Source organism: Brachycentrus maculatus, unplaced genomic scaffold (genome assembly GCF_059751285.1).
Source record: "Brachycentrus maculatus isolate JH-2025_06_01 unplaced genomic scaffold, ASM5975128v1 h1tg000998l, whole genome shotgun sequence".
Lineage (NCBI taxonomy): Eukaryota > Metazoa > Arthropoda > Insecta > Trichoptera > Brachycentridae > Brachycentrus > Brachycentrus maculatus.
The window spans coordinates 45,576-72,894 of NW_028281716.1; the positions used below are offsets into that span (position 1 = coordinate 45,576).

At 31.2% G+C, this 27,319-nt stretch overlaps 3 protein-coding genes across 3 annotated transcripts; all 3 read left to right on the forward strand.

Annotated features, from left to right (window-relative positions):
- The first annotated feature begins 19,502 nt into the window (after positions 1-19,502).
- Positions 19,503-23,248, forward strand: LOC148299684 (lewis-type alpha-(1,3)-fucosyltransferase-like). The gene has a single exon (XM_088275816.1). It carries the CDS (start codon positions 19,503-19,505, stop codon positions 20,649-20,651), a length of 1,149 nt encoding a protein of 382 aa, XP_088131942.1. The 3' UTR covers positions 20,652-23,248.
- On the forward strand, positions 21,579-23,248 carry LOC148299685 (lewis-type alpha-(1,3)-fucosyltransferase-like). Its single transcript, XM_088275815.1, has one exon. The coding sequence runs from the start codon at positions 21,579-21,581 to the stop codon at positions 22,737-22,739; it is 1,161 nt and encodes a 386-aa protein (XP_088131941.1). The 3' UTR covers positions 22,740-23,248.
- Positions 23,249-25,428: 2,180 nt separating this feature from the next.
- LOC148299686 (lewis-type alpha-(1,3)-fucosyltransferase-like) lies at positions 25,429-27,004 on the forward strand. Its single transcript, XM_088275817.1, has one exon. It carries the CDS (start codon positions 25,771-25,773, stop codon positions 26,932-26,934), a length of 1,164 nt encoding a protein of 387 aa, XP_088131943.1. The 5' UTR covers positions 25,429-25,770; the 3' UTR covers positions 26,935-27,004.
- Positions 27,005-27,319: the final 315 nt, after the last annotated feature.

Genomic DNA, 27,319 nt, shown 5'->3' on the forward strand with positions numbered 1-27,319 from the left:
AACGTAAAAATAAAAAATCAATGGATTAGTGAAAAATATATACATATTTTACCTGGATAGAAAGGAAAATACCCACCAAATACAATGACGGTCATCAAACGTAGCTCCATCACAGCTGAGATGAAAATAGTTCTGGAACAAATATAACGCTTGTGTATCTACGGAGTACTGAAACATACAGAGTATTTGTTTGACAAATAACCTCTTCCCCCTTTTATGTATGGATAGTTTAAACCTATGAATATATGTTTGTCATCGCAACTCTGATAGCGTTAGAATTACAAATAATTTAGACAAAAAAAATAGTTTTGTAAGTTTGATAGTAAATGAAAAGTAAATGTTCAAAAATTATAACATGTTTTAAACGAGATATAATTTATAACATGCTTTTTAAGTCTTCTTAACCCTTATCCGCACTCAATGGTGCATAGGGCACTGCATCAAATGTCGCAGTGTTATCTTGATTGTTACCTATATGAAGGGAAGTTGATCACTTCTGCGCTTCAGGGACCACTCCAGGGTAATATTAAACAAATGTTTAATATTACCCTGTGAGTGTAAAATCACTAATAATTATTTTCACCCCCCCTCTTAGGAATCGAACCCAGGACCACTAGGACGGTAGCTAAACACGCCTATCATTACAGTTCGGAGGCGGTTTTTTACGTAGCTTTTTTAAAATTGTTTTATGTAGTACATAGATTGAATGAACACTAAAAAAACCTTCATAACGAGTTCCTATTTTTTAACACCTAGACGAAATTATATTGTAATAAAATTATGCAAAAGCTTTTGATACCAAATAAAACCTTAAACTTCGAAATAAATTAAAACATTTATCAGAGATAGCGAATACTTAAAGCCAACTTTGGCCATAACTCAGAATCTTCCTGAGTGGAGATCAGATATACGGATCGTTCGCTCCCAAATCACACCCCTATACTCGCTGCGAACCTCTAAATGACACTGAAATAACCCTTATTTTCTGCATGAGTCGCCATCATTACGTTGTCCGGACATGGTCCTTAGGAAAATTGGGCCGAATAGAATTGGAATTCACCCTCAAAGTCTTCTACCCTCCTGGCGGCTACCCTACTACCCCTTCAATCTTTAACAATTTCACGAATTTGCCTTCGACCTTGCTCACTTTAGGAGCGCTGTAAAATGGTTTAATTCAGGTCTCTAAAATCCTATTCAGGACTTTATTTTGGATGATCTGTACTCAATGTTGATTAAAATATTTTGTGTCCCAGAAACCTGTCCTAATTTTCTTGACGAGACCTTTCTACCATCCTACGCTGTATGGACCGACATCAAAAGTCTGTCAAAGATAAATTAATGCTTAATTAACTCAATGCCCAGAATCACCAGGTATGAAAAATATTTTGTAAGAATTGAGTCTAGGTGTGTACGTCATATTTTATATTGTTTTTTTTATTTTATTTTTTATTAATAGAAAAACTAAAATAATACATGCAAAAATAACATTAAATTGTAAAATTAAAAAAATAATGATTCCATTTTCCGGTTTTTAATTAAGTAATCTAAAAATAAAAAAAAATAACTGTTATATACATAAAAGTATAACTATACAATAAACTTCCATTAAATATTATTTATTGATATCTCATCAAAGATGAATAAGAATATGGTAATCTGTGCATTTACGGGGCCGACGACCGTCATAGGCTAGTTTAAGTGATCACTTTACACACGTCTAACATTCATCAATTCTACCCATTATTGACAACAACACTACTCAAATTCTTGGAAATTCTATATATATATATATATATATATATATATATATATATATATATATATATATATATATATATATATTTATATATATATATATATATATATATATATATATATATATATATATATATATGTATATATGTATATATATATATATATATATATATATATATATATATATATATATATATATATATATATATATATATATATATATATATATATATATATATATATATATATATATATATATATATATATATATGTTGTGTATTTCATTAAGCATTACATTGCACATATCGCAGATTCGATTTAAAAATTAATTTTGGTAGGACTTGGTGTGCATTTTAGGGATTTTAAATAAATTCTTGTTTCTGGTCTGTGCTCCCGGGACTCTAAAATTGTTTTAAGGTAAACAAAAATAAAAGTTAAAGTATTTAAAAAAAAAAAAAAATGGTGAATTAAAACATTTTTAGTGTGTCCAAATACTTGTTCACAAATCTGGATTATTTCCGGATTTTTTTAAACATTATTTTTGACTTCACTAGTTTCAAGAATTTGAGTAGTGTGGTTGTCAATCATAGGATGAATTGGTGAATGTAACACACGTGTAAAGTGATCACTTAAACCAGCCTACGACGATTGTAAACCCTGTAAATCCCCAAACTTCCATACTCTTCTTCATCTTCGTTGAGATGTCAAAAATAACTTATTTAAAATCATTGCATGTAATAAAAGAATATTAATGGAGTATTTGTTATTAACATTTATTTAAGTATAAAGCTTAAAAGACTTGTATTATATTTTTTAGATGTCAAAAATAATGCTAAAAAAATGATGAATGTTACTATGAAGGTAATGATGTTTTTAAAAAACAAAATTCTTTAAGCACTTGTTAATACCCTGCCTTTGAATGTACAATCTGAAAAACTTTCAAATTTACTTTGAAATACAAATGACAAAAAAACAGACATATCAATAAATGTGAAATTTTTATTTTATTATTTACGCTGTATAATATTGATATTTTCATAAGAAACGTGGAGTTTTCATTGTTGTTTATTTTAACTTAGCTATATCGATATATTAGACGACTTTTTAACATTTTGACAAAAGAAATTTAATATCCTTGTATCTGTTGTTTTGTTGTTTGTGAGAATGTCGCACGTATTATACTTTGAAAGAAGATAATGTTAAGTGTCAATATTAATATCTTCGTTTTATAACTTACAGATTATGTAAGGGGTGTCCGCCTCTGTAGTGTAATGGTCAGCACGCTCAGCTACCGTTCGGGAGGTCCCGGGTTCGATTCCCAAGGGGGGTAAAATAAATATAAGTGATTTTTCACTGTAATATTTATTCAATATTGACATGGACTGGTATCTGAAGCGGAGGGCTGATCACCTTTCCTTCATGTGTAAAACGTTCAAGATAACACTGCGTTTATATGACACAGTGCACCATTGGGGTGCGGATAAGGGTTTTTATTAAGGGGTGTTTAATGGAAGATTGAGATTTTTTAATAATATCTGATGATCGAAATACACGTTTAATATCAGAAAAAAGTCACTTGATTGATAAACAAGTTTAAAATACTAAAAAATGACGTAAAAATCCATTTAAAAACGAATAATTAAATCGATCTCTGTGTAAAGATATCTATGGATCAATCTGATTAAGTGTCTTATATACAATATGTGATAAGGGATTTGGTCTACCTCCGTGGTGTAATGGTAAGCGTGTTTAGCTACCGTGGTAGAGGTTTTGGGTTCATTTCCCAGGGGGGTGAAAATAAATATTTGTGATTTAACAATCCAATATTTATTTAATATGCTAGACTGGCCCCTAAAACACAGGAGAAATCACCTTGCCGTCGTGTAACTAACGATCAAGATAACATAGAATGAAAACGCTGTAGTGCCCTTTGCACTATTGGGTACGAATAAGGGTTCAAAGATATGCAATATGACTCCAACGATCCATGAAAAGGTCAAAACGTACTGTAAAATTATTACTAGTTCATTGATTAATTTGACAATTCTTAACATTTCTGTGAGACTATCTAAAAAGCAAGGTGTATAACAAGCGTCCACAATATCTCGTTATTTTAAAGGAAACATTTAACAGGAAATTCCTAGCATTTCAATTGAAACACTGCCTCTTTTCGACAAGTCTTAGGCAATAATTTTAAACAATGTTGTAACTATTTTGTATCAGCCTTAAATTTTACTAAAGTTTTTGATTAGAATGAGAGAAATGATTTCAGTTAAAATGAAAACAACGATTTCGTGATGAAATTCAAATTCAAGCTTACGCTAACATTTTTACAACAAAGATAATAAAGAATAAAGATATCTGGGCATTTACAGAGCTTATAGCTTGTCATAGGCTGGTTTAGGTATCACTTTACACAGAGTAACATTTACATTTTACCCATAATTGACAACCACACTACTCAAATTTTGGGAAGCAATACATATATCATCAATCTCATGACATTTCATAATTGAATTCACAATAGTCTTGTTGAATTGAAAAAGCTTTTATTAAGTAAAGAACATGTTATACGTATTTAGATATGTGCAAGATCCGACAGTGGATTATTTTACATACTGGAAATATGATATAATTTTTTATGCAGTCGATAGTTTAAACAGTAATTTTATTGGTAACATTTCAAATGTATCCAAATACACACATTCAAAATGTTGCACAAATCATGCAAAAATCTTAATATAATCTCTAAGACTAAATTTTCTAAGTATTACTGACGATTCAATATCAATATCGAAAATCGATACAACATAAAAGTTTTTTTTTAAGGTAGTGAGTTTATTTTTTCTCCTGACTTATGTCTCATTTTTTAAATATTTTGCTTTAAAAAAAAGTAATTTTATTGACTAATACGTTTTTAAAAGCAAATACTAAATAGATTGATTAAATTTTTTTTAATATTTGAAAATAAAGGATGTCCAAAATAATAAATCGAAGGACTTCGTATTCATACAGAGAAACATTTTAGTCAACACAAAATGGATATTCCTTATTCATCGCGTTTCGGCATTGTTCACAAAACTTCTCGAGTGATTTGCATAATGTTGGGCAACCGTAGGGTGTATTTGGTCAAGAGAGTGCGTTTTTCCATTTTCACCAACAAGACACAGCTTGGTGAGTTTTTGACAAAAAAATATTTTAAATATGCCTTTAATTATTTGAACAAATTTAAACATTTAATGTAAAAAAATACACTTACTAATTTAAACTTTTATTTTTTAATAATTAAAATCTTTCTCCATCAGTACAATGGAATTTTTGTAAACAAGAAATATTAAACAGTCTTAAAATAAATCAAATATACTCTTATTCTTATTAATATTCTAACCCTTATTTATATATTCACATTAAATGGCGCATAAAACAATTCATCGTAGTGACTCAGTGTTATTATTATCATTAAAAGATGGAAATTAATGAATTTAATTGCATGAAGGCAGTCCTACGCTTTTTGTTAGAATACTGAATGATAAAAAAAACAATTATGTGAAAATGCCATTTGGGTAACATGTCAACATCGGAGTAAGCTTTAGTAAGTAATTGATGGCGCCACCATCAGCCACACTTCCGAATCTATCAAATTTCTATTCGCATATGAAAGGAATCCAAGTCTATTGAACATACGCATCATTCAAATTTTAACGGTTTCTAGATGTTAAATGTGCAGAATAGTGAACGTTACACAAGTGTATAAAGTGATGTTATAAGCCAGGCAAATGCCTTGTAGTGAGCCCTGGAATTCCACTTCCATCTTCTTTCGTATAAAAATCACAGATTAACTACACTTAATTTGATTTGTTGGGTAATATATCCAAAATAAAACAAGGTTTATTAGATTGAATTCTGCATTTATTTATGTAAATATTAATACGTGACGCGTTTCGTCTTATTAAGACATTATCAAACACTCAAACTATCTGCAGTTACAATAAATAACTTAATTTGATACATATTTTAAATAATGAGCCGCTTAGGCTTACAGAAATAGTTAAAAATCCAAGCATTTTTGTAAATAATAAAAAAAACACAAATATTTTTCTCGATCACAAAAATATAAAAAAATTAAAAAAACAATAGTAATAATATTAAACATTTAAATAATGTATAAGCCAATAAGCTAAGCAAAGCTCATTTTACTTGAATTGTGCGATTACGGCTGTAAATGCGCGTTTTCCACCTTAAAACTACTTAAAACTAGAGTAATCTTACTGTCAGGATAATTATTCAGTCGAAAGGACACTTAGAAAGTGTTCCTCCAATCCGTAACATCTGGTCACTCCGTTTGATACCCTTTCATCCCCGAGGAATCAAAAACCGTCCTCAACCCTTGAATATTTAATAACACTTACTTGAGGGGATGTTTACGACTATACAGGTATCCCCTGCATTACACGGTCCTTAGGTTGAAAAAAAACGTGATTTGCGAAATCGTGTTTCGAGAGACAACAAAGAATAAAAAGGCAAAAGTTTGAAATAAAAAAAAACTTGTAATTTTATTCATTATTAAAATTATTTGTTACAAATGATAACAGTCATTTGAAGGATATTTCTGAAGAAAATACAAGTTGTAAAGAAATAACATACAAATATTTAAGAATTTAATGTATTTTTTTACACTCACAAGCAGTTTTTTTGAAAATAAATTTATAACAATTTAATAAATTTTGAATTTGTTCATTTTAATAATAAATTTCCCTTCAGTGGGTCGAATAAAAACAAATACATGATTGAAATAAAACGCATTGATTTTAACTACCGATTTATTTATTTACATATACAGCGTGTTTCAAAAGCATTGTGAAGTTAATAACGTCAAAATCCGGTCACTAATAAAAAAAATACCCAAAAAAGCTATTTATTTTTTATTTAATTAATGTCACACTTCCATTGTAAATTACTTTAAGTAGGTAATCAGGAATTCTAACTTGTAAAATTGTTACGCTTTGGTACGATTTAATGATTTCATATTGGTTTAACACAGGTTTAGTCACGTTTTATCTTAATTAAGATTATATTTTAATTAAGATTGCGGTAGAATACAATAAAGAGAAGAGATTCACATTTAAAAATATTTTTGTGCAATATTAGCAACTTTTTTACAACGCAACTTTTTGGTCAGTACCTCGACATATATTGTATTATAGAATTTTTATTTTATTTCTTATTTTTGCTTTATATATATGTGATTTAGGGGACACCACTTTTGCATTTGTATAAACAATATTTTAATTCTTGACCCGTGGATAACCGAAACCGTGAAGTGGGAATGCCGCACTATGAGGGGGCTTACCTACTTTCAGTTTGTACCGTACCGCAATCACATTTTAAAGGTGAACGAGGTAATGTCGTGTCGCAGAGCATGTCAGGTCACAAATTCGAGCAGCAATAAAACGGGGTTGATCGAACGCTGTCCCTCTCTCTGTGTGAATTTGTGCTTATTTTATGAGCATTTGAATTTTATTTATGATTTCACGATCAGATCAATATTGGAATGGGTGGTTTGATTCATTTATACTAGATATTCTACGGAAGCTTAAATATGCCTTGTATTGAACGTAAACAGAAAAAAAAAAATTCAAATTCAATCGACTTTACTAAGAGTTGTCTTTATAATAAAACTAGCAAACTAATCATCATGGTAATTCACCGCAGGGGTAGGCAGATAGAATAGAACGCCACGCCACTCTATCTTCGCAAACATTATTCGCCTCTTCTCCATTCATGCATCTCCTCAAACATACTCTGACCTGACCGCTATTAGGTATTTGACGTACCTGATCATGCCATTTTTTTCGGTTTTTTTTTGCTTCTTTTTCCAACTACATTCACCTCATGAATTTGTTTTACCGTTGTTTCCATATGTCCAAACCATCTTAACACACCTTTCTTACTTTTTTTCGATAATACTTATCTCAGCTTTGCATTCTTTCCTGACTCCACTATTCGAACATCTATCTTACATTTTTTGCCGCACATATCTTTATTTTTTTAATAAAAAAGAGGAAATTCTGAATCTAATTTTTACCCAATGGTGCAAGAAGCACTGAATAAAATCGACGTGGTTTTAACTCAATGGTTGATTAATAATTAAATAACCATAAGTGGTGAATATTAAAGATATAATTCAAAACAAATGTGAAAACATAACAAAAATCCCTAAGTAAAATGCATCGAAGATAGATTTTTTTATCTTCTTTAATTCAAACCATTAAACGATGCAAAGAGCACCTAGTCAATCTTATTTACTTAATTGACTTAACTTCCAAATGTGTTTATTTTACTTTTTCTAGAAAAAGTGGTATTTACCAAGTTAACCTTAAACTAAAAGGGAATTTGTTTTTATGACAACGTGAGTGCCGAATCAATTAATTTAATAAATGTTGTAAAGAAGATATCGAACCACAGACCCCTGGCTTGATGTCTATGCTCGCATCACAGCCTACCCAACCTCATGGTAATTCATAATTATTGAAAGAAAAAATATTTTTAAACAAAGCGTTATTAAATAAATAATATATTTGTTAAACATTCACCCGTATAAATTCAGGTTCTAAAAATCCTAACTAGCTAGTAAGAAAAGCAAAAACTTTTCCTTATTTGTAATCATGGATTGTTTTTTTTATGAAAACAATGAATACTTGAATAAGTAAAATATTATCCTTTTGGTTTAATTTAAATCTTGGCATTAATTCAAAGACGGTGTTGTTTATATTTTGCGTTTCTTTGTCGTTCTTTATTTTTTTTATAACTTAAAGAAATGAACAATCAAATATGATTGAAAGAGTGGTATTTTCTAAGTAAAACAAGGATAAAAAAACAGATTCATGTTTTAAAACAGGCTATATAGCCTTTCGTAAAATTTTGAAAATGAAAATAATTCATATGACTGTATTAACTGAAAAATTTTAATTCTTTAATATTTTAAATAAAGGAGGTTTTAGGATATTCACGAAAGAATGTCAACCATTTTGTAAAAAATCATATGTTTTCAAACGTTACTGAGACTGAAATTTTATTTTTAAGATGTTTAGACGTGGTATCAATACGCATTCGTTATTTTAGAATGATTCTTTAATTGATATATTTTTTTGGGGTAAGTTTTAAATTTTTCAATAGCACTGGATTTTTTTGGCTTTTAAAAATTGAGATAATAACTGTCTACTTTTATTTAATTTTTCTTGGTTTATACCACCATTATTGCACGTTTTTATTTGCTTCGATCATTCTTATATCTTCGTCAAATATTTTCGCAAATATCCTGTAAATATTAAAATTTTGAAAATCTAGGAATTGTATTCAACTTTGAAAAATTAAACATCTTTGTTTTAACCAATTTTTTATTATCAGTACACTTTGAACAACCGGTTTCCACAAGAACCTAGTTATCATCAGGGTTTATTAAATTCTAAAACATTAAAATACTTATAGTTAATTACATTCCCTTACCAAAAACTACCACACACTCCGTACACCATATGAAAATATGATTTCAAAAATATGATTTAAAAATATTTTAAAACTCCCAAATGTTATTTTTAAGTTGTTTAATTTTATAAAGTTTATAAAATGTGCCACAATGTATCTGCAAAAAAACATTCAAGAAAGGAATTGTATTAGTTATATCGAATATAAAATTTAATTTTCAACTCATTTTTTCAGAAAAATCTTAATATTAATAAAACTATTGATAAAGGTTTGATGCTAAATTAAACTTAGGTCTTATATTTGTAATGAGAGACTTTTCCTCGAATTTGAATTTGTAAGTAAATTCAGTGCTAGGAAAAAGCATTCACGTACTAGTAGTTTCACTGAAGTCTTGAATATTGTAAATTTCCCGAAGCCTTAATATTTTATTAATTGAATCCCGATGCTAACGATGTGTAAGAGTGTTAGGTCCAGCCCTTGGGCAAATACCATTACAAAGGTCACTACATTCTGCCCGACATCACCATAAGTGCTAAAATAGGTTGGGTTCAAGATTCAATTTCGGGATTGGGCCTGTGGATGTGTTTATTCAGTCCATCTTGGACCCCTAGAACGTTCTATGTAATATTACAAACCAGAATTTGGAGATAATTAATTTATATATACATTTTAATGACTTTTAACCAATGTTGTGAGAATCCTTAGATGATGGGTAGGTACTTCTTTATGAGTTTGTAGAAACTGATACAAAATAATTGAATATATCGTGGGTATACTGGCAAAAAAGTTTAACTCTAAAATCGCTGTTATTTAAAGCTTTTAGCCTGAATAAAACACCCGCTATTGAACCTAAAGTTGAATTTACTTTTAAAATCACATATATGGTACATGAAAGTTCAAACAATTTAGTGTACTTTGCCAGTTTATAGAATGTTAAAAACTTTATAATATGCATCATTAAGTCAAAATTGCATATTTTCGAGTTATCGTTTGTTGCCAGTACACCCACGATTTAAAACTATAACACGTATGTAAGGTGATCACTTGATCTGCTTGTAACAGGTCATAAACCCTGTAAATACCCAGACTACCATATTCATCTTGATCTATGTTCAGATGTCAAAATGCTAAAATAACTCCTAGGGTGAGAAACCCAAATTTGTGAGTATGCATTTGGATACACCTAAAATGTAATGTTTATACATAGAGTCAGATTTCAGATGAAAAACGAATGTACCACCTTAACAAAAACTTTTTTGTTTCAATCAGTATTCCATATCAAATCAATATATCAATATATACAATAATACTTGTTTTCTACACAAATTCAATTGATTTTCATAACAAAAATGTAATTTGACAATTTCTTACCCTTTTGGCGTATTCTGACAAATAATCTTCAGTTGGATATTGTAACAATGCAATATCCAATTGAAAAGCCCTAAATTTCGTCCCTACAATAAAACCATTCGTAGGAAGAACAAAAAAGGAATTTACTCAGCGGTGCCTTAAGGGTTGTGTTAAGAAAAAAGTAACAGAAAGATTTATAGGATGCAGGTGATTCCTAAGGGATGAAAATGAAAAAGAAAACATTCCCAAGAGAAATTAAATACGTAAATATTTCACTTCGTATTTTATTTTCGCTTGTATGCAGTATTTGCATTCGTTTTTCCACTCAAAATATTTATCCTGCCTCAAAAACGCCCAGCGTATTTTTTCTTTCGTTAAAATAAACGAATAACATGAAAAGCGTAAAAGAAAACTGTTTATATTTTACTTCGCGTATTTATTTGAGAAACAAAAACAAAGACGATCATTACATTTATTTATGTAACAGAAAATAAAACCAATTTTTTATAACTAGATAAGGTATTATTTATTTGTTCCTTTTAATATATTATAAACTTTGTATATTAAGTAATCATTGTTCATATATCATATATCTATATATACGATCATATATCTTTCACCGTTTTTAATAACTGGTGGGAGAGTGCTTTGCGCCATCATTCCCGTCACAGCAAAGGACGCCAAGAGGGGCAAAATCCAGAATTTGTGATCAGAAATTTATTCACAATAAAATTAAGTAAATGCATTTTTTTATGGATAGGAAAATTGGTGTTGTGGAACTAAAAAACGATTTAATAAGTAAATTATAACTAACTTACTAATTATCACGCCACTTGGCAGAGAGAATAGAAAGCCATACTACCCTGTCTATACAAACATTCTTCGCCTCTTCCACATTCATGCATCTCCTCATAAATACCCGACGATTTTATCTTTTCTTGACCCGGTCGTTTTATTAATTATACATATTTAAATTAATACACTAAACTTACAATAAAATATTATAATTTTACTCATTAGCTAAGCATTTCTACTGTTATCATATCTTAATACTATTTGCCCTGTTCATCTCCAAAAAAAAAACTAAGCTCTTGTGCTTGGAGAAAGACATACACTCTTTGTTTATTGTTTATACTATCGGGTTGTGGTCTCGTAGTTAGTGTCGCGGACTCTTGAGTAAGAGTTTCTCGGTTCGAATCCATTCTACCACAATTTGATACCCATTTCTAATAATGAGCCGCTCAGGATCACAGAAATAGTATGAAATTGAAATATTTGTGTAAATAATAAAAAACACAAGTATTTCTCTTTTTTTTCAAAAAAAAACTTATGAACGAGAAAATATTTTTTTTCATATTAAATAACGTTTTACATTTGACATCTCATCAAAGATGAGAAGAATATGGAAGTCTGTGCATTTACGGGGCTGACGATCTTCATAGGCTGGTTTAAGTGATCATTTTACGCACGTGTAAGAAATAATAAATACTCCAGATAATCCAGACTTGTGAACAAGTATTTGGACACACTCAAAATGTTGTAAATTAAATTATCTATTTATTTAAAAAAAAAGTTACATTCTTTATCGTGGAACCATGTGTGAAACATGTCACCCCAATTATAAAAGCATATCTTCAGAAACAAATATGTTTTTCCTGGAATAGGGATATTATATATTTTCAATCCTGCGCAGGTTATAATCCAATAAGATAATTGCCATACTCTCGTTTCACATCTCCTGGCTGTTCACGCATCCTCGCAACCATTAAACCTTTTCTTGCCAATTCCAGGAATCCAAATTGAAAGGGGTAAAGTAAGCTGATATTTCCACAGGAGCGCGAAGGAAGCTCCGGATGGGGTGAAAGTCACTAAGATAGACAAAAATATAAAAGATGGCGTTTATTTAAAGGCTAAAGGAATATTTATTTTCTATCATCAATCATAAAAAAACACGATGTAACAATCTTTTTATTTAAAAAATGTATTTCTTTTTTTTTACCGATGTATAATGGCAGATTAAATAAATATTGGAGTGTGTAGTGTGTAAACCTGTTCATAAGTCTGGATTTTATCGGATTAAAAATTATTATTATCAAAATGTTGCATTTAAATTAACTGGTCAAATTATAAGCTAAAAAATTAATAAAAGTGAAAACGATATTTTCTAGCGTTTCTCGTGTATGTGATTATAATCAAGGAATCAGACCTCACATATTAGATGAAAGAGTTTCTGCTCAATAAAAAAGCCTATTTCGTCTCTCCAATAAATATATCAAGTGAAATTCTAGTGATTCAAGAACAATATTTCGAAATTGGGTCATATACATAGAATTTTCAAGAATTTTAGTAGTGTGGTTGTCGTAGAATTTGAGTAATTGTTGAATTTGACACGTGTGTAAAGTGATCACTTAAACCAGCCTACGACGGTCGGAAGCCCCATGAATACGCAGACTTCCATATCCTTCTTCATTTATGCTGAGAGGTCAAAAAAAAATTGAAGTTCAAAATAATTGCGGTGCTGGAGGAATTGAACCTCCAGCACGGTAGCTTAACGCGCTAACCATTACACCACGAAGGCGGATTTGAAAAATAATGCTTTTGTAACATAAAAATCTGCATACTTTTAATAATCATAAAACTTCACAATTATCTGAAATCTCTAAATTTAATGTCATGCATCAATACTTCAGGATCTACGAAAAAATACAAGCGGGCTGAATCCGCAAGGAACGGCGCCTACTTCTTGGTGATAAACCCACGCTTCTGTCTTATTTTTTGTGGTGCGTTTCTGAGGAAGGGACCAGGTGCTTGTTTTGGTATTTCCACCCCTATCTCCTCCAATTTTCTACCTCCCTGCCCTCCTCCTTACACACCCTCTAATCCATTAGATTCGAAGGATTTGGCGAAATAAGATTGTTAAAGCTGATTGGACTGGAATTAGTAGCAAGAAATAATATTTTGCTTGCAAAAGGAATCTAAATAGAATATTTGAATATTTACTAAAAATTCTCAAGAATAATTTTAAAATTTGAAACATCAAAATGGAATGAACGGATATTTTGTAAAAATGTTGCTGTTCGACAATTTTTTTATTATAATTTGTATTTGAGGAGCATAATTTAAACGAATCAACAGGTATAGTAATTTCACACGTATGTAAAACTGGTCATTGTTTAGATCAACTAGAAAAATAAGTAAAGCTACTTGTAAAGATTTACCAATAAAAAATAACCAAGTAAATTTAACTTACTTTGATAAGTCCACTTTTAAAAAGTATTTCCATTGTGATTCATTTGTCACCTTTCTCTTTTTCAAAATGTAATTTTTGTATAAATGTTAGACCGTAATAATTTCATTTTAATGATCTGATGATGAAATGGTTATTCCGAAACCGGTATAAAAGTATATATATATATATATATATATATATATATATATATATATATATATATATATATATATATATATATATATATATATATATATATATATATATATATATATATATATATATATATATATATATATATATATATATATATATATATATATATATATAGGGTAGACTGGGTACGGTTGAAACAAAGGACGGTTGAAACAGAGCAAATATCTTGCAAACCGTATGCGGTAGGGTGAAGGGTCCAAGGGACGAACAAAGTGGACAACAAGTTCAAACACAAATATCAGTTTTGCATCGCTCGCCGCACTGTGCAGTTGCTTGTAGGAGGTCCTATTGTATTTTGATAACCAAAAGTAAGTATTTTTGATCTGAGAATTTTCCTTTTATTACGGTTTCTATTGAAACGATATTATTGAGTATGATTTCGTGTTTGAAATGAAGCTTGTAGAACACGATATGGTGATTAGTTTTAATGTGCCATTATTGTTAACATTGCTATTTTCTGTTTTCCACCTAAAGGAGGGGTTGGGGACGGTTGAAACATTTTTTGTGGGTACGGTTGAAACAATATATTTTTTTCAGTTTTCCTGTTTTCTAGATGCCGAGAGTACGCGTAAGAAAGACTTCGAGAGGAGAGGTCGACTTGTCGAGGTATACATACGCTGATGAGGAGGTTGAAGCAAGAGATTCACTGCGAAAAGCGTCGGAAAAGCATGGATTAAACCACTGTTCGCTCATTAGATATATACGAAAGCGAGATGCATCTGGTGAAGAAGAAAATGGGATATGAATCCCACAATGAAGTTTTTAATAAAGAGCAAGAGCAGGAGCTTGCAAAACACTTGCTACTAAAAAAAACAGAGAAAGAAGAGATAAGAAAGGAGCAAGAAATAAGGTTGAAACGTATGAAAACTAAGTAAGTGAAGAAAAGATTGGATGGAGGAAAAAGTAGAAGGATCGTTAAAGGAAAAAATAATCATAATACGCAACAGGAATCATCATCAAAAGAGGACGAGTGCTATTGTCTTGTTTGTCTGTCACTGTATTCAGAGAGCAGATCCGGTGAAAAGTGGATACAGTGCACCACTTGTAAACTGTGGGCTCAAGAAGACTGCACAAAAGGTGGTCTTAGCTATGTTTGCCACAATTGCGACTCGGAATGATCCCAAAGCTAGATTTCCGCTTGATTTATGACTAATCAAAATGACAGAAGTGTTTCCTTTTAGTTTATTCACAGATTATTTTCGTTCGATTTGTTTTTTTTTTTTAATGCCATTGTTTTTAGTTGTTTTTGTTCATTACATATCTGTAGACTGATTAATATTGTCATGCGGTGCCATAATTATTTATAACACAAAAATGAATAATGAATAAAACGTCTTACAATATAAATATTGATTTATTTGCGTGTGTTTCAACTGACCCCAATCACTGTTTCAACTGCCCCTGGTATGGGGACGGTAGAAACAAATCGGATATATTTTTTAAATTTGATCTGCCACTAAAAATAACACACCGGGTACTGAAATTATACTTCCCATTAGTAGACAGAAACACGCTCTTGTATTTAATGCATCTTCATCATCGCTTGACTTGTAAAGAACAATACTATGGACAATATAAGCAAAATTGTTTCAACCGTACCCAGTCTACCCTATATATATATACATATGTAGCTAGTTATAATTTATAAATATAAAATAAAATTTCAATACTTTTCTAGTAAAAGCAATCTTATAATTTGAGTTGCACTGAGTCTCTCCTAAAAAGTGCTCTTGTACTTGGAGAGGGATTTTTTTCTTCTTCTTTAATTTTGTTTTTGATAGTGACATTCAAAAAAATATTACTGGGCACCTTATATTTCGATGCGGTGCGAGTGAGTTATCATGTTTATTTTATTTTATTTTTAAGTCTGTAGGTACATGTTAACCCTTTCCGGTCCATATTTTTTTTTAATCCACCAGGTCCACAGTAAATTTACAGCATTACATGGTTAAACAATACATCCAAGTTTTTTTTTAATAAAACTAAATTTGTGTTAGAATTTAATTTTTATTTTAAATGTACACAATCTTGTCTCTTATTATTACGTTTTACACTAAATACGAATGAGAAAAAAATAAGTTTGCTTCTATTTTAACACTAAACTGATAAAAAAAAAAGTCAAATGACATTCGACATAGGACCGGAAAGGGTTAATTGTATTCTTATATGATATCGCTTACTCCTTTCAACAGCGTCATTTATCAAGAATCGTCAATTTTCAGTTGTGCCCCGAGTTCGATTCTCAGGAGGGGTCAAATAAATATAAGTGATTTTTTTTCACTGTAATATTTATTCAATATTACCCTGGACTGGTACCTGAAGCGGAGGGCTGATCACCTTTTCTTCATGTGTAAACGATCAAGATAACACTGCGTTTATATGAAGCAGTGCCCTGTGCACCATTGGGGTGCGGATTAGGGTTTTATTATTATTATTATTATTATATTTATACAAAATGTAAGTGATTAGAACAAATATCCAAATTTTTGAATATTTTTTTTAAAAATATGCTTACATAATAATTCGCTTATGAAATATCTGGCATAAATTTATTCTTTTACAACAACGAACGATTTTTGTAATAAATCTGCATATAATAAAATACACATAAGTATAATAAGTATGTTAAGCAGTTCAGATTTATTCTCCAAAAAATTAAATTATATTGAATTATACTGAAAACATGAATATTTTAATCGAAATATTCTTTTTCAATACGGTATACGAGTATGTTAAGATGATTTTGTTCATCGATGGTAAAGAGGTACCAGATCAAATATCAGTTATTTTTAAATATTCTGTAGTCCATTTACTTCCTTCAATTTAATTGATGTATGAAACGAGGGGATGATATTGCGATTTAATTTTGGAGAAACGGACAAAGAAACACACAGACGTAAAACCCTTCATTCCAGAGGCATCCCTTGGTTCTGGTTTTGTAATTAAAGATACATTTTTCTTCAGGATGGGAAAAATCCCAGATAAGATGAATGATCTGCCAGGACCATTTGAGATATTGTATTTCCAAAGATAACTCAGATGGTCTGTTTATTTTTTTCTCATTTGTGTAATTAGAAAAACGTTTCCGTCTCGGAATGGGAAATTAGGATTCTTAATTGGTAAATAGGTGACTGTAACGAATCGCTATTACGTTTGTACTTTTTGATTGGTATCATGCTACCATATTAACAATAGTTTCCCTAAGTGGTATATATGGACCCCTATGGGTCAATTTGATTTGAAGGACGTCTTTGTCACGAGAAATGCGAATATATCCCTTTTATTTATTTATTTATAACCCGTTTATACTGAACAACAATGACGTAAATAATTAGTCGTTGCCAAAAAAATTGTCATTCAAAATATTTAAAAAAAATTGGCGATGACTGTGATGACATCAAAATATTACGAAATCAATGTTATGGATGAAAACTTGGCATGATCAAGTATTTCAAATACTCAAAAGTGGTCAGGTCAGGAGTCGAAATAATCGGCGGGTATGTATGAGGAGATGCATGAATGTTGAAGAGGCGAAGATTGTTTCCAAAGACAGATTGATGTTTTATTCTCTCTGTCTACCCCTGCGGAGAAGCGGTGTGATAGTTAGTTTATTCATATAAAAATACATGTAAAGTTGCTTCCAAAATTTTTGATTGTAGACATAATTATGCATTTGTATATTTCTAAAATTGCCTGTTTTTATGAAGGATTAGCCTCCTGCGATGTCGATTACCAGCTGTCAATCCATCTTTTTGGTGGTCTGTACGGGTATCGTCTACCTTGGGGTTGGCCGTACAGTGTAATGTGGGGGGGGGGGTCTGGATGGTTCCATTCTCTTCACATGCGCATACTATTGACTCCTTCGTTGCCTTCCCCTAACCTAACCTAACCTAACGAATCACGCATATTTCCTTAATCCTGACGTTCCTTATTCTATATAATTGACTTTTCCCAGATATGTTTCTTAGAGTCTGACAATCTTAGCGCGTTATTTGTGACACGTTGTCCGCTCTGTTATCGATCCCATATGTCATGAAGGTTCGCACACAGGTTTGATATTTGATGCATAAATGAAATCTTTGATAATTTATTAATAATATTTTGTTCTGTCTTCAGTTCAGCAAAGCAAATTTGCCAATTAGGTAACATTTAGAATTTTGAACACAACACATTGTCCAAATTGCGGAAAAGAAATACGCATATGTCTCGAGTCAGGGGATAAAATATGATATCAGCAAAATAAACAGCCAATTCCGTTAATGGATTTAAAAGTAACTCGCGATCAATGTTTTTATTATTTTTACACACATTCTATCATAATACATAAATATTAAATCCAGATTCTACTGAATATTGATTCTACTTGTATATTTAAAAAAAAAATACAAATTGCTACTACTGGCCATTATTCTCACACAATAGTGCAAAGGGCATTGCATCAATTGATGTATTGTAAAATCGATCATTTATTATATCCAGGCACTGTGGTTAGTCCTACGCTACCAGTACCAGTCCAGGGTAATATTATATAAATATTAGAGTTAAAAACTCTTATTTTTATTATTACCCCATTGAAAATCGAACCTGGGACACTTAACATGTTAACCAAATGTGCTGACTACTACACGATGGAAGAAAACATACACGTCATCCAATATATATATTTACGTAGCTGTGAAAATTTTTCTTGACAAATGATTCATATTAAATTTATACAAGTGTTAAAAATTATGAAATAATATTAAAAAATCCCGATATTTGATATTTGAACATGCTGTAAATTGCATGAGTTAAACGATTTCCAGCTTGTGAATGCGCTTAGTGATAAGTTTGTCTGTTGAAAATTTTTTTTGGGATTGAAGCAGTGACTTCAGTTACTGAATATTTTCTTCACCAGTAAGATCGTTTTGTGAGACTAGTTGTGTTTATTTGCATGTATAAATACATATTTACCTTCAAATTTGCATCAACCACTTGACAGCAATCGCTAGTTCAGTTTGTTTTTCAACCCCATAGAGGAGTACCTGCAGGTCTACTGCCTTTTGCGTCTACATAGCGGATCTACTTGTTTAGTCCCTGCTTCGATAAAACAGTGGACCCTCTGTTTCACTATCTTGTTTCAACCGGTTGGTGGATTTGTTAATACACTGATAGCTTCAACCATACCGTGAACTTGTCAGTCTACTGCTTGACAACTTGTTGGAGCTAATGAACTACTACTTGCCTTGGTGGATCTGTTATTCTACTGTTTGCTTCAACAATATTGTGAAACTGTTAGCACAAAAATTATATGTCCTCGCGGGGTTTCTACGTTTTCATAAATTTGGAACATATTAGGATATTTGTGCAAATTTACTTTGATAAACTGCATTATTTTTTTTATTATGTCATACAGTGAAAGCCGTATTGCTTAAAAGTTAAACATGTATTTGATTTTTAGTATTGCACATCCGTGAGCAAGTAAAAAATGAATATAATGAATTATCGTTGTGCATTCATAAGTTTGGTTGTATTAATAATAATATACATTACATATCTCATTAATTGGGTAACAAAAACATCTCAATCTCAAGATAAAAATGGATTTAAGACAATACTCTTTTACAATGGAATGTTTGAAAAATACGACTACGGCTTTGGTGAAGGCCACAAAGCTTTCGTTGTAAATAAGTGCAAAATGAATCAGTGTTTCATTACAACTGATGTAAATTATACATCGTTAGATAACTTTGATGCAATTGTTTTTCACGGGCCACAGTTTTATCCAAGAAAGCCAAGCGACTACCCATCACCGAGGTCACCAACCCAGTATTATATTTATTACAGTATGGAACCACCAGATTTATTTCCAGTTTTTAACACACACAACAACTTCTTTAATCTTACAATCACCTATAGATTGGATGCAGATGTTGTAGAAAGTTTCTTCAGCATGGCAGATAACCTTGGCAACATAGTGGCACCCGATTGGTACCCCCAATGGCTTGACCCAGAAACTAACTACCAGAACCTCCTTCTTCAACAAGAAAAGGGAAATTTCACCGAAATCTACGAGAGAAAGACTAAAACAGCAGCGTGGCTAGTTTCAAAATGTTATACACCAAACAACAGAATGAAATATGTAAAAGAACTGCAGAATTACACTACAGTTGACATGTATGGAGGATGCAGTAACATCCAATGCAATTCAGATGCGGAATGTTTTGACATGTTGAAAAATGACTACTATTTCTATTTATCATTTGAAAATTCAAACTGTGTTGACTATGCTAGTGAAAAGGTTTATAATGCATTAATTAATGACGTCATTCCTATTGTTATGAATGGAGTGGATATGATCAAATTTCTCCCGCCAAATTCCTATATCGAGGCCAAGAATTACACCCCTGAAGAGTTGGCCACAAAAATGGACTATTTGATCAAGAATCCTAAAGAATACGTAAAATATTTTTGGTGGAAGAGATACTATCGTCCTCTTTTGGGTGGATCTAGGAACTCGTTTTGTAAACTTTGTGAAATATTGCACGATAAGTCTAGAGAACCTAAAACATATTACCAGTTCGATCGCTGGATTAACGGAGGTTTTGGAAATCCAACATGCCACAAGATGTTATAATATTACATAAAAATAAAAGTTTCAAGGATGGACTTAATTTTTCAATCTGACAGTGAAGACCAAGGCGTTTGCTTAAAAATACTAAAGGGGAAACATTCTAATTAATATTACTTTATATTTTCACTTTATATATATTTTTATAAAAATGTTAGTAAAATTAGCAGGTATATAACCACTCCCTTTTTTTTACGTTGAGTGGTTATCTACTAATATTACTAACATTTTTGTAAAAAAAATAAATAAGTAAAAATGACAAACCACAAAGTAAATGCTTTAAATATTAATAATTTTGAGAATACTTTTTTTATTTTTTACGTGATGAACTAAATAAGAATGACATATTTTTTGTACAATAACATAGTTTTAAAAAAAATATTATTTAATTAACTTATTGCTGAACGATAATGCGCAAACGCACACGCACACATACACGTACAAACATTATTCACACAAACGTAATTATAAACTGACTAATTCTTTATCGGCATATATGGATAGATAGCGATTTATCATTCTTTTTATGAGATAAAACATTTAGTAATAAATTATACATGTAGAACTCCTGGTTCATTTTAGTTATGGCAGTATGAGTCACCGGTTTCGTAGTCATTTTCATTTAATTGTGTAAATAAGCGTCGATTCGATTATAAAGCTATTTCGTAAAAGTAACTGGCGACTGTATCACTCGGCACGAAAATGTTTTACCTTACAAGCTAAAGAAATTCAAATAGTGTAGTTCGCTTAGCTCATATGTTGGTTTATATAGAGACTATTCTAGTTATTTTAGTCTTTTATTTCCTCCACTAGTGTTGAAAGGGTGCAAATAGTGCGGTAAATATTTTATGACATGATAATTACATGCTATATTTGCCATGTTAAATTTTTTTTTTATTTTTATTCAAAACTAATCACTTGTTTATTTCAAATATGTCTATGAATAAATATTGGTTGACTTACTTAATTTTATTCAGTTTCATAATAATATACTTTGTAATCGTTTCTATGAATGTTGTTAAACCATTGCAGTATCACAATACCGATGGACTAAAGAAAATTCTTTTTTACAATTCCTTGTTTAGTAAATTCGATTATGGTTTTGGTATAGGTCAAAATGCCTTTATTTACAACAAGTGCAAAATCAATCAGTGTTTTATATCCGTTGATATGAATTACACATCTCTTGATAAATACGACGCTATCGTTTTTCATGGCCCACAGTTTTATCCATCAAAACCAAGTGATTATCCATCACCAAGATCATTCTCCCAGTACTATGTTTACTACAGTATGGAACCACCATCTTTGTTCGCAGTTTACACTTCGCATAATAATTTTTTCAACCTCACAATTAACTATAGATTGGATTCTGATATCCCGGAACCTTTTTTTACAATCAAAGATTACCTCGGGAACACCGTTGCTCCTGATCGACACCCTCAATGGCTCGATCCGGAAGTCGAATATAAAGAATATTTCCTTCAACAAGATAAAGAAAACTTAACAAAAATTTACGAAAGAAAGACTAAAATAGCAGCATGGATTGTTTCAAAGTGTGTGACACCAAATCGAAGAAGAGATTACGTAAGTAAACTCCAGAATTATACTACTGTTGACATATTTGGCGCCTGCGGTAACGTCCAATGCAATTCGGATACTGAATGTTTCGACTCGCTGAAAAATGATTACTATTTCTATTTGTCCTTTGAAAATTCAAATTGTGCTGACTATGCTAGTGAAAAAATTTATAACGCTATCACTAATGATGTGATTCCTATTGTAATGAACGGCGCTGATATGACGCTGTTTCTTCCTCCGCATTCCTACATCGAGGCCAGGGATTTCACTCCGGAACAGTTGGCAGCAAAAATGGACTTCTTGATCAAAAACCCCGAAGAGTATGTCAAATATTTTTGGTGGAAGCGATATTACCGACCCGTCTTTGGTCCTGATGTCAATCCATTTTGTAAACTTTGTGAACTATTGCATGATGAGTTAAGAGAACCTAAAACATACAATCGGTTTACTCGTTGGATTTATGGCGGATATGGAAATCCCATATGCCTAGAACCTTTTTTCGTTAGTTCATAAAAAAATTAATTGTTTGTTTTCTTCACATGTAAATACAAAAAGACAAGTATAATTTCAATATTTTAATTTTCTTTTACATTCACATGATAGATGTTATTCCTCTAATCCCTAAACCGGGATATTTACCCCCAATCTATAGTTTTCAAACGAGTAAAAATCAAAACTAGTAACAATGTGTTTGTATTTTTGTTTAAGATCGAGATCCATGTATTTTTGGCCCAGTCAAAAGGTTTTATTCTCGATTATTTTAAGAGCACATGAAAAACTTGTATTTTTTTTCTAATTTTACCAATAATGCTCAAAATCGGTGAAAATATTCCTTTTCACGGCGACAAAGATAAGACAATATCGTTTCTCAGTTAATCGTTCTATAAAGTAAATAAAATTAATGGAAAAATTCATTTAAAAAAATCCAAGTGAACCATATGATATAAATTAATGATCCTTAATATATGCTTTAAATAAATGATAATGTATGTTTCTTGTCAATAAATGTCTAATATAATGTTCATATATTTTTATTTCTTATTTTCACAATTGATTATTTATTCTGTACATCTACGTGTAAACTTCTTCTTCTTACCCCTATCTGAACCCAATGGTGCATAGGGAACTGCATTATATTGACAAGGTGTTATCTTGATATCTGATTGCATGCACGCAAAGTGATCATTCCAGAGCTTCTTGTACCGGTCCAGCGTGATATTAAATTAAGATGAGAAGGTAAATCACTTATTTTAAATTTTGGCTCTCATGGAATCGAACCCGGCACCTCCAGCATGGTAGTTTAATGTGCTTACCACTGCATTTTTCCTAACCCGCATCAGAACCCATTGGTGCACAGTATACTTTATCTAATAGAGACAGTGTAACCTTGATCTTAAGTACGTGAAGGAGAAGGAATCAGCTCTGCGCTTCAGGCACAAGTCTAAGGTAATATGAAATAAATATATAAGGGTGAAAAAGCAAGTTAATCTGGGACCTCTAGTACTGTAAATAAACGCGCTGACCACTTAACTACGAAAGAGGACACTATGAAGACGGACATCTCTGTAAACAATAGTTTTAAAAAATATGTTTTGAATATTGAAAGCATTAACTTGATCATATTGATATATTATTTTGAGAAATAAAAAGACTTTGTGTTTTGATCCACTCACATTTTTATTAACCAACTAGTTTCGTCAACAATTTGTTGCCCTCTTCAGGGTTAAATTTATGGCTTAAATTAAAAGTCATTAATTAAACCCTGAAGAGGGCAACAGGTTATTGCCGAAACTAGTTGGTTAATACAAATGTGAGTGGATCAAAACACAAAGTCTTTTTATTACTCAAAATAATATTTAAAAAATATATTTATTTAAAAATAACGATTTACATATTTGCACATCAAAATGATTAGTTATATACTTACATTACTAAAAAAAATACTAAATTAAAAAGTAGATCTAATGATTTTTATTTCCGAATCTCAAAGGCACCGACAAATCTGCGACAAAAGATCGCAATATTCAAATAATAATAAATAATAAAACCCTTATCAGCACCCCAATGGTGCATAGGGCACTGCTATAAACGCAGTGTTATCTCGATCGTTTACACACGAAGGAAAGGTGATCAGCCCTCCGTTTCAGGTACCAGTCCAGGGTAATATTGAATAAATATTACAGTGAAAAAATCACTTATATTTATTTGACCCCCCCCTGGGAATCGAACCCGGGACCTCCAGAACGGTAGCCGAGCGTGCTGACCATTACACTACGGAGGCAGACATATATAATATAATATTCAAAAGAAGTAAAAAATAAATAAAACATCATTGGTGGACTACTTTGCGCCACAGCTGTTTAAACTCTTTATCAAGGCTGATTTGCAGATTAGGATAAAACCGGATGGTTACTAGCATGTTGAATAAACGAACCAGCAGTAGTTTTATTGTGTCCAACATTTTAAGTGTGTCCGAATACTTGTTCACAAATCTGAGTGTTCTGCAGTTAGGATATATTTTTACATTTTTAAATTTTAGCATAGACGAAGGAGAACATGGAAGTCTGAGTTTTTACAACCTGTCAAAGAATGGTTAAGTGATCACTTTACACACGGGTAACATACACCATTCTGCCCATGATTTACAACCACACTACACAATTTTTTTGGAACTCCTAAATTTATCATAAATCTCATGACGCATTTTGTTTGAGATTACCGGAGCCATCTATGGTTTGTTTGAGAAAAGTTTTATTGGGCAGAGGCCCTTTAATTTAAAAGTATGGATGATCCTAATCGGATTATTTTACATACTGGGAGACGCCCGGAAACGTGATATTCAAATTTTATGTACCTTCTAATTTGACCAGATTAATTTATTAACATTTCATGTCATCTATGTTAAGATGTCAAAATGTAAAAATAACGCCTACGTTAAGAAACCCAGATTTGTGAATAAGGATTTGGACACACTTAAAAATGTTGCGATTCTGGTTTTTGAAATTTTCGCTCAATACGCTTCGTAAGTTGAATCTCGTATATTATACATAACATATCTTAAAAATGTCGAATTAAAAAAAAAACATTAAAAAATTAGGGTAAATAATTGTTAAAAAAATAGCCAAGTAGTATAAGCGAAATTGGAGTCACCCTATAATTGTTTTTTTTTGTAACATTACAGTCACTACTAATTATTACGATCAGTTTGAGTCTAACTCTTTAAATAAACTGACACATTTTTATTGTATTTTATGTCTCGGTAATAAACCTACATTTAATATACAAGTCTGAGTAATTATATTTAGCAATTAACGTATTGCCTCGTATGCATTACGCGCCTACAGAACCATACGCCGTTATACTAATTTGGAAGAAGACATATTCTTTCTACCAAAGACTGATGCTTACCCTGTTTTCTTTTCGTTGATTATCTACTTTTTTATCCAGAAAGATGTTTATTTTAATTTAAAGATGGTGTATTTTATTGTGTTATTTACATGTGAACATTTTCAGAAAATTAAACAGTGGATTTCACCTTGAAAATATGTTTTCACAAGGTCCCCCAAAACTAAATTTTCGATGTGTGTTCTTAGTTTCGCTCGTAATAATAATAATATATCTTATTACCATAATAAATGTGGGATATAAATCGTCAAATGATACTAATAGTTTGAAAAAAATCCTTTTTTACAATTCTTTATTCAGTAAGTTCGACTACGGTTTTGGCTTAGGTCATAATGCCTTCATTGTAAATAAATGCAAGGTTAACCAGTGTTTTATTACCAATGACAAAAGTTATATGCCCCTCGATAAATTTGACGCTGTCGTTTTCCATGGACCACAGTTCTACATTACAAAACCGAGTGATTTCCCTTCACCAAGATCAGCATCCCAGTACTATGTTTACTACAGTATGGAGCCACCAGAAATTTTTCCAGTTTATAGCACGATGAACAATTTCTTCAATCTCACGATCAACTATAGACTGGACGCCGATATTACCGAACCTTATTTCATAATGACTGATCATCTCGGCGATGTTGTGGCTCCAGATTTTCACCCTCAATGGCTCGACCCGAATGTTGTCTATAAACAATATCTTCTTCAGCAAGAACCAGAAAATTTTACGAAGATTCACGAAAGAAAGTCAAAAACAGCGGCGTGGTTAGTTTCAAAATGTCAAACACCAAATAACCGAATGAAATATATGAAAGAGCTGCAGAACTACACCACTGTTGATATATATGGAGCTTGTGGTACTTTTCAATGCAATTCGGACACAGAATGTTTCGACATTCTCAAAAATGACTACTATTTCTTTATGTCTTTCGAAAACTCAAACTGTGCTGACTATGCGACTGAAAAAATTTACAACGCTATTACTAATGATGTTATTCCTGTTACCATGAACGGTGCAGATATGATGAGATTTCTTCCTCCTCATTCCTACATAGATGCTCGGGAATACACCCCGGAGCAGTTAGCAACGAAAATGGATTATTTGATAAAGAATCCCCAAGAATACGTGAAATATTTTTGGTGGAAAAGGTACTATCGACCTATCTTTGGACCTGCTGAGAGCTCGTTTTGTAAACTTTGTGGTATATTGCACGATAAGATAAGAGAACCTAAAACATACAAAGAATTTAATCACTGGATTCATGGAGGTTTAGGAAACCCTTTATGTAATAAGAATTTTAATAAATAGGGACAAAATAATATTATTTATTTTATTGTCATGTAATACCTACGTTTCTGAATATTAAATTACAACAAAATAAGTATTTTTTTCTTCTTTCTTTGTATTGAAATATACGGATTATTTTATTTTTAACTAGCTTTACCTTGCCATGCATTGCTGTAACTCAATTTGGTTTAGTGAATAATAAATAAAATAGAAAACACACATTTCCAATATTTTTGATTTCAGAATGTTTGTGTTGCAATGGAAATTAAAAATCTATAAAAAAACAGCGATATCGAAAACATTGATAATGCTTAGTGATATCTGAAGTCTGTAAAGAAATGCACTGTCCGCTATGAGCAATGTTTACTTTTGCGTGTGTTACTATTCGGTTGAACAGATTGCGCTG

What these genes read in the sequence shown, in the direction of transcription:
- LOC148299684 (XM_088275816.1), top strand. Translation starts at nt 19,503, where the DNA reads ATGAATATAATGAATTATCGTTGTGCATTCATAAGTTTGGTTGTATTA.
- LOC148299685 (XM_088275815.1), top strand. Translation starts at nt 21,579, where the DNA reads ATGTCTATGAATAAATATTGGTTGACTTACTTAATTTTATTCAGTTTC.
- LOC148299686 (XM_088275817.1), top strand. Translation starts at nt 25,771, where the DNA reads ATGTTTTCACAAGGTCCCCCAAAACTAAATTTTCGATGTGTGTTCTTA.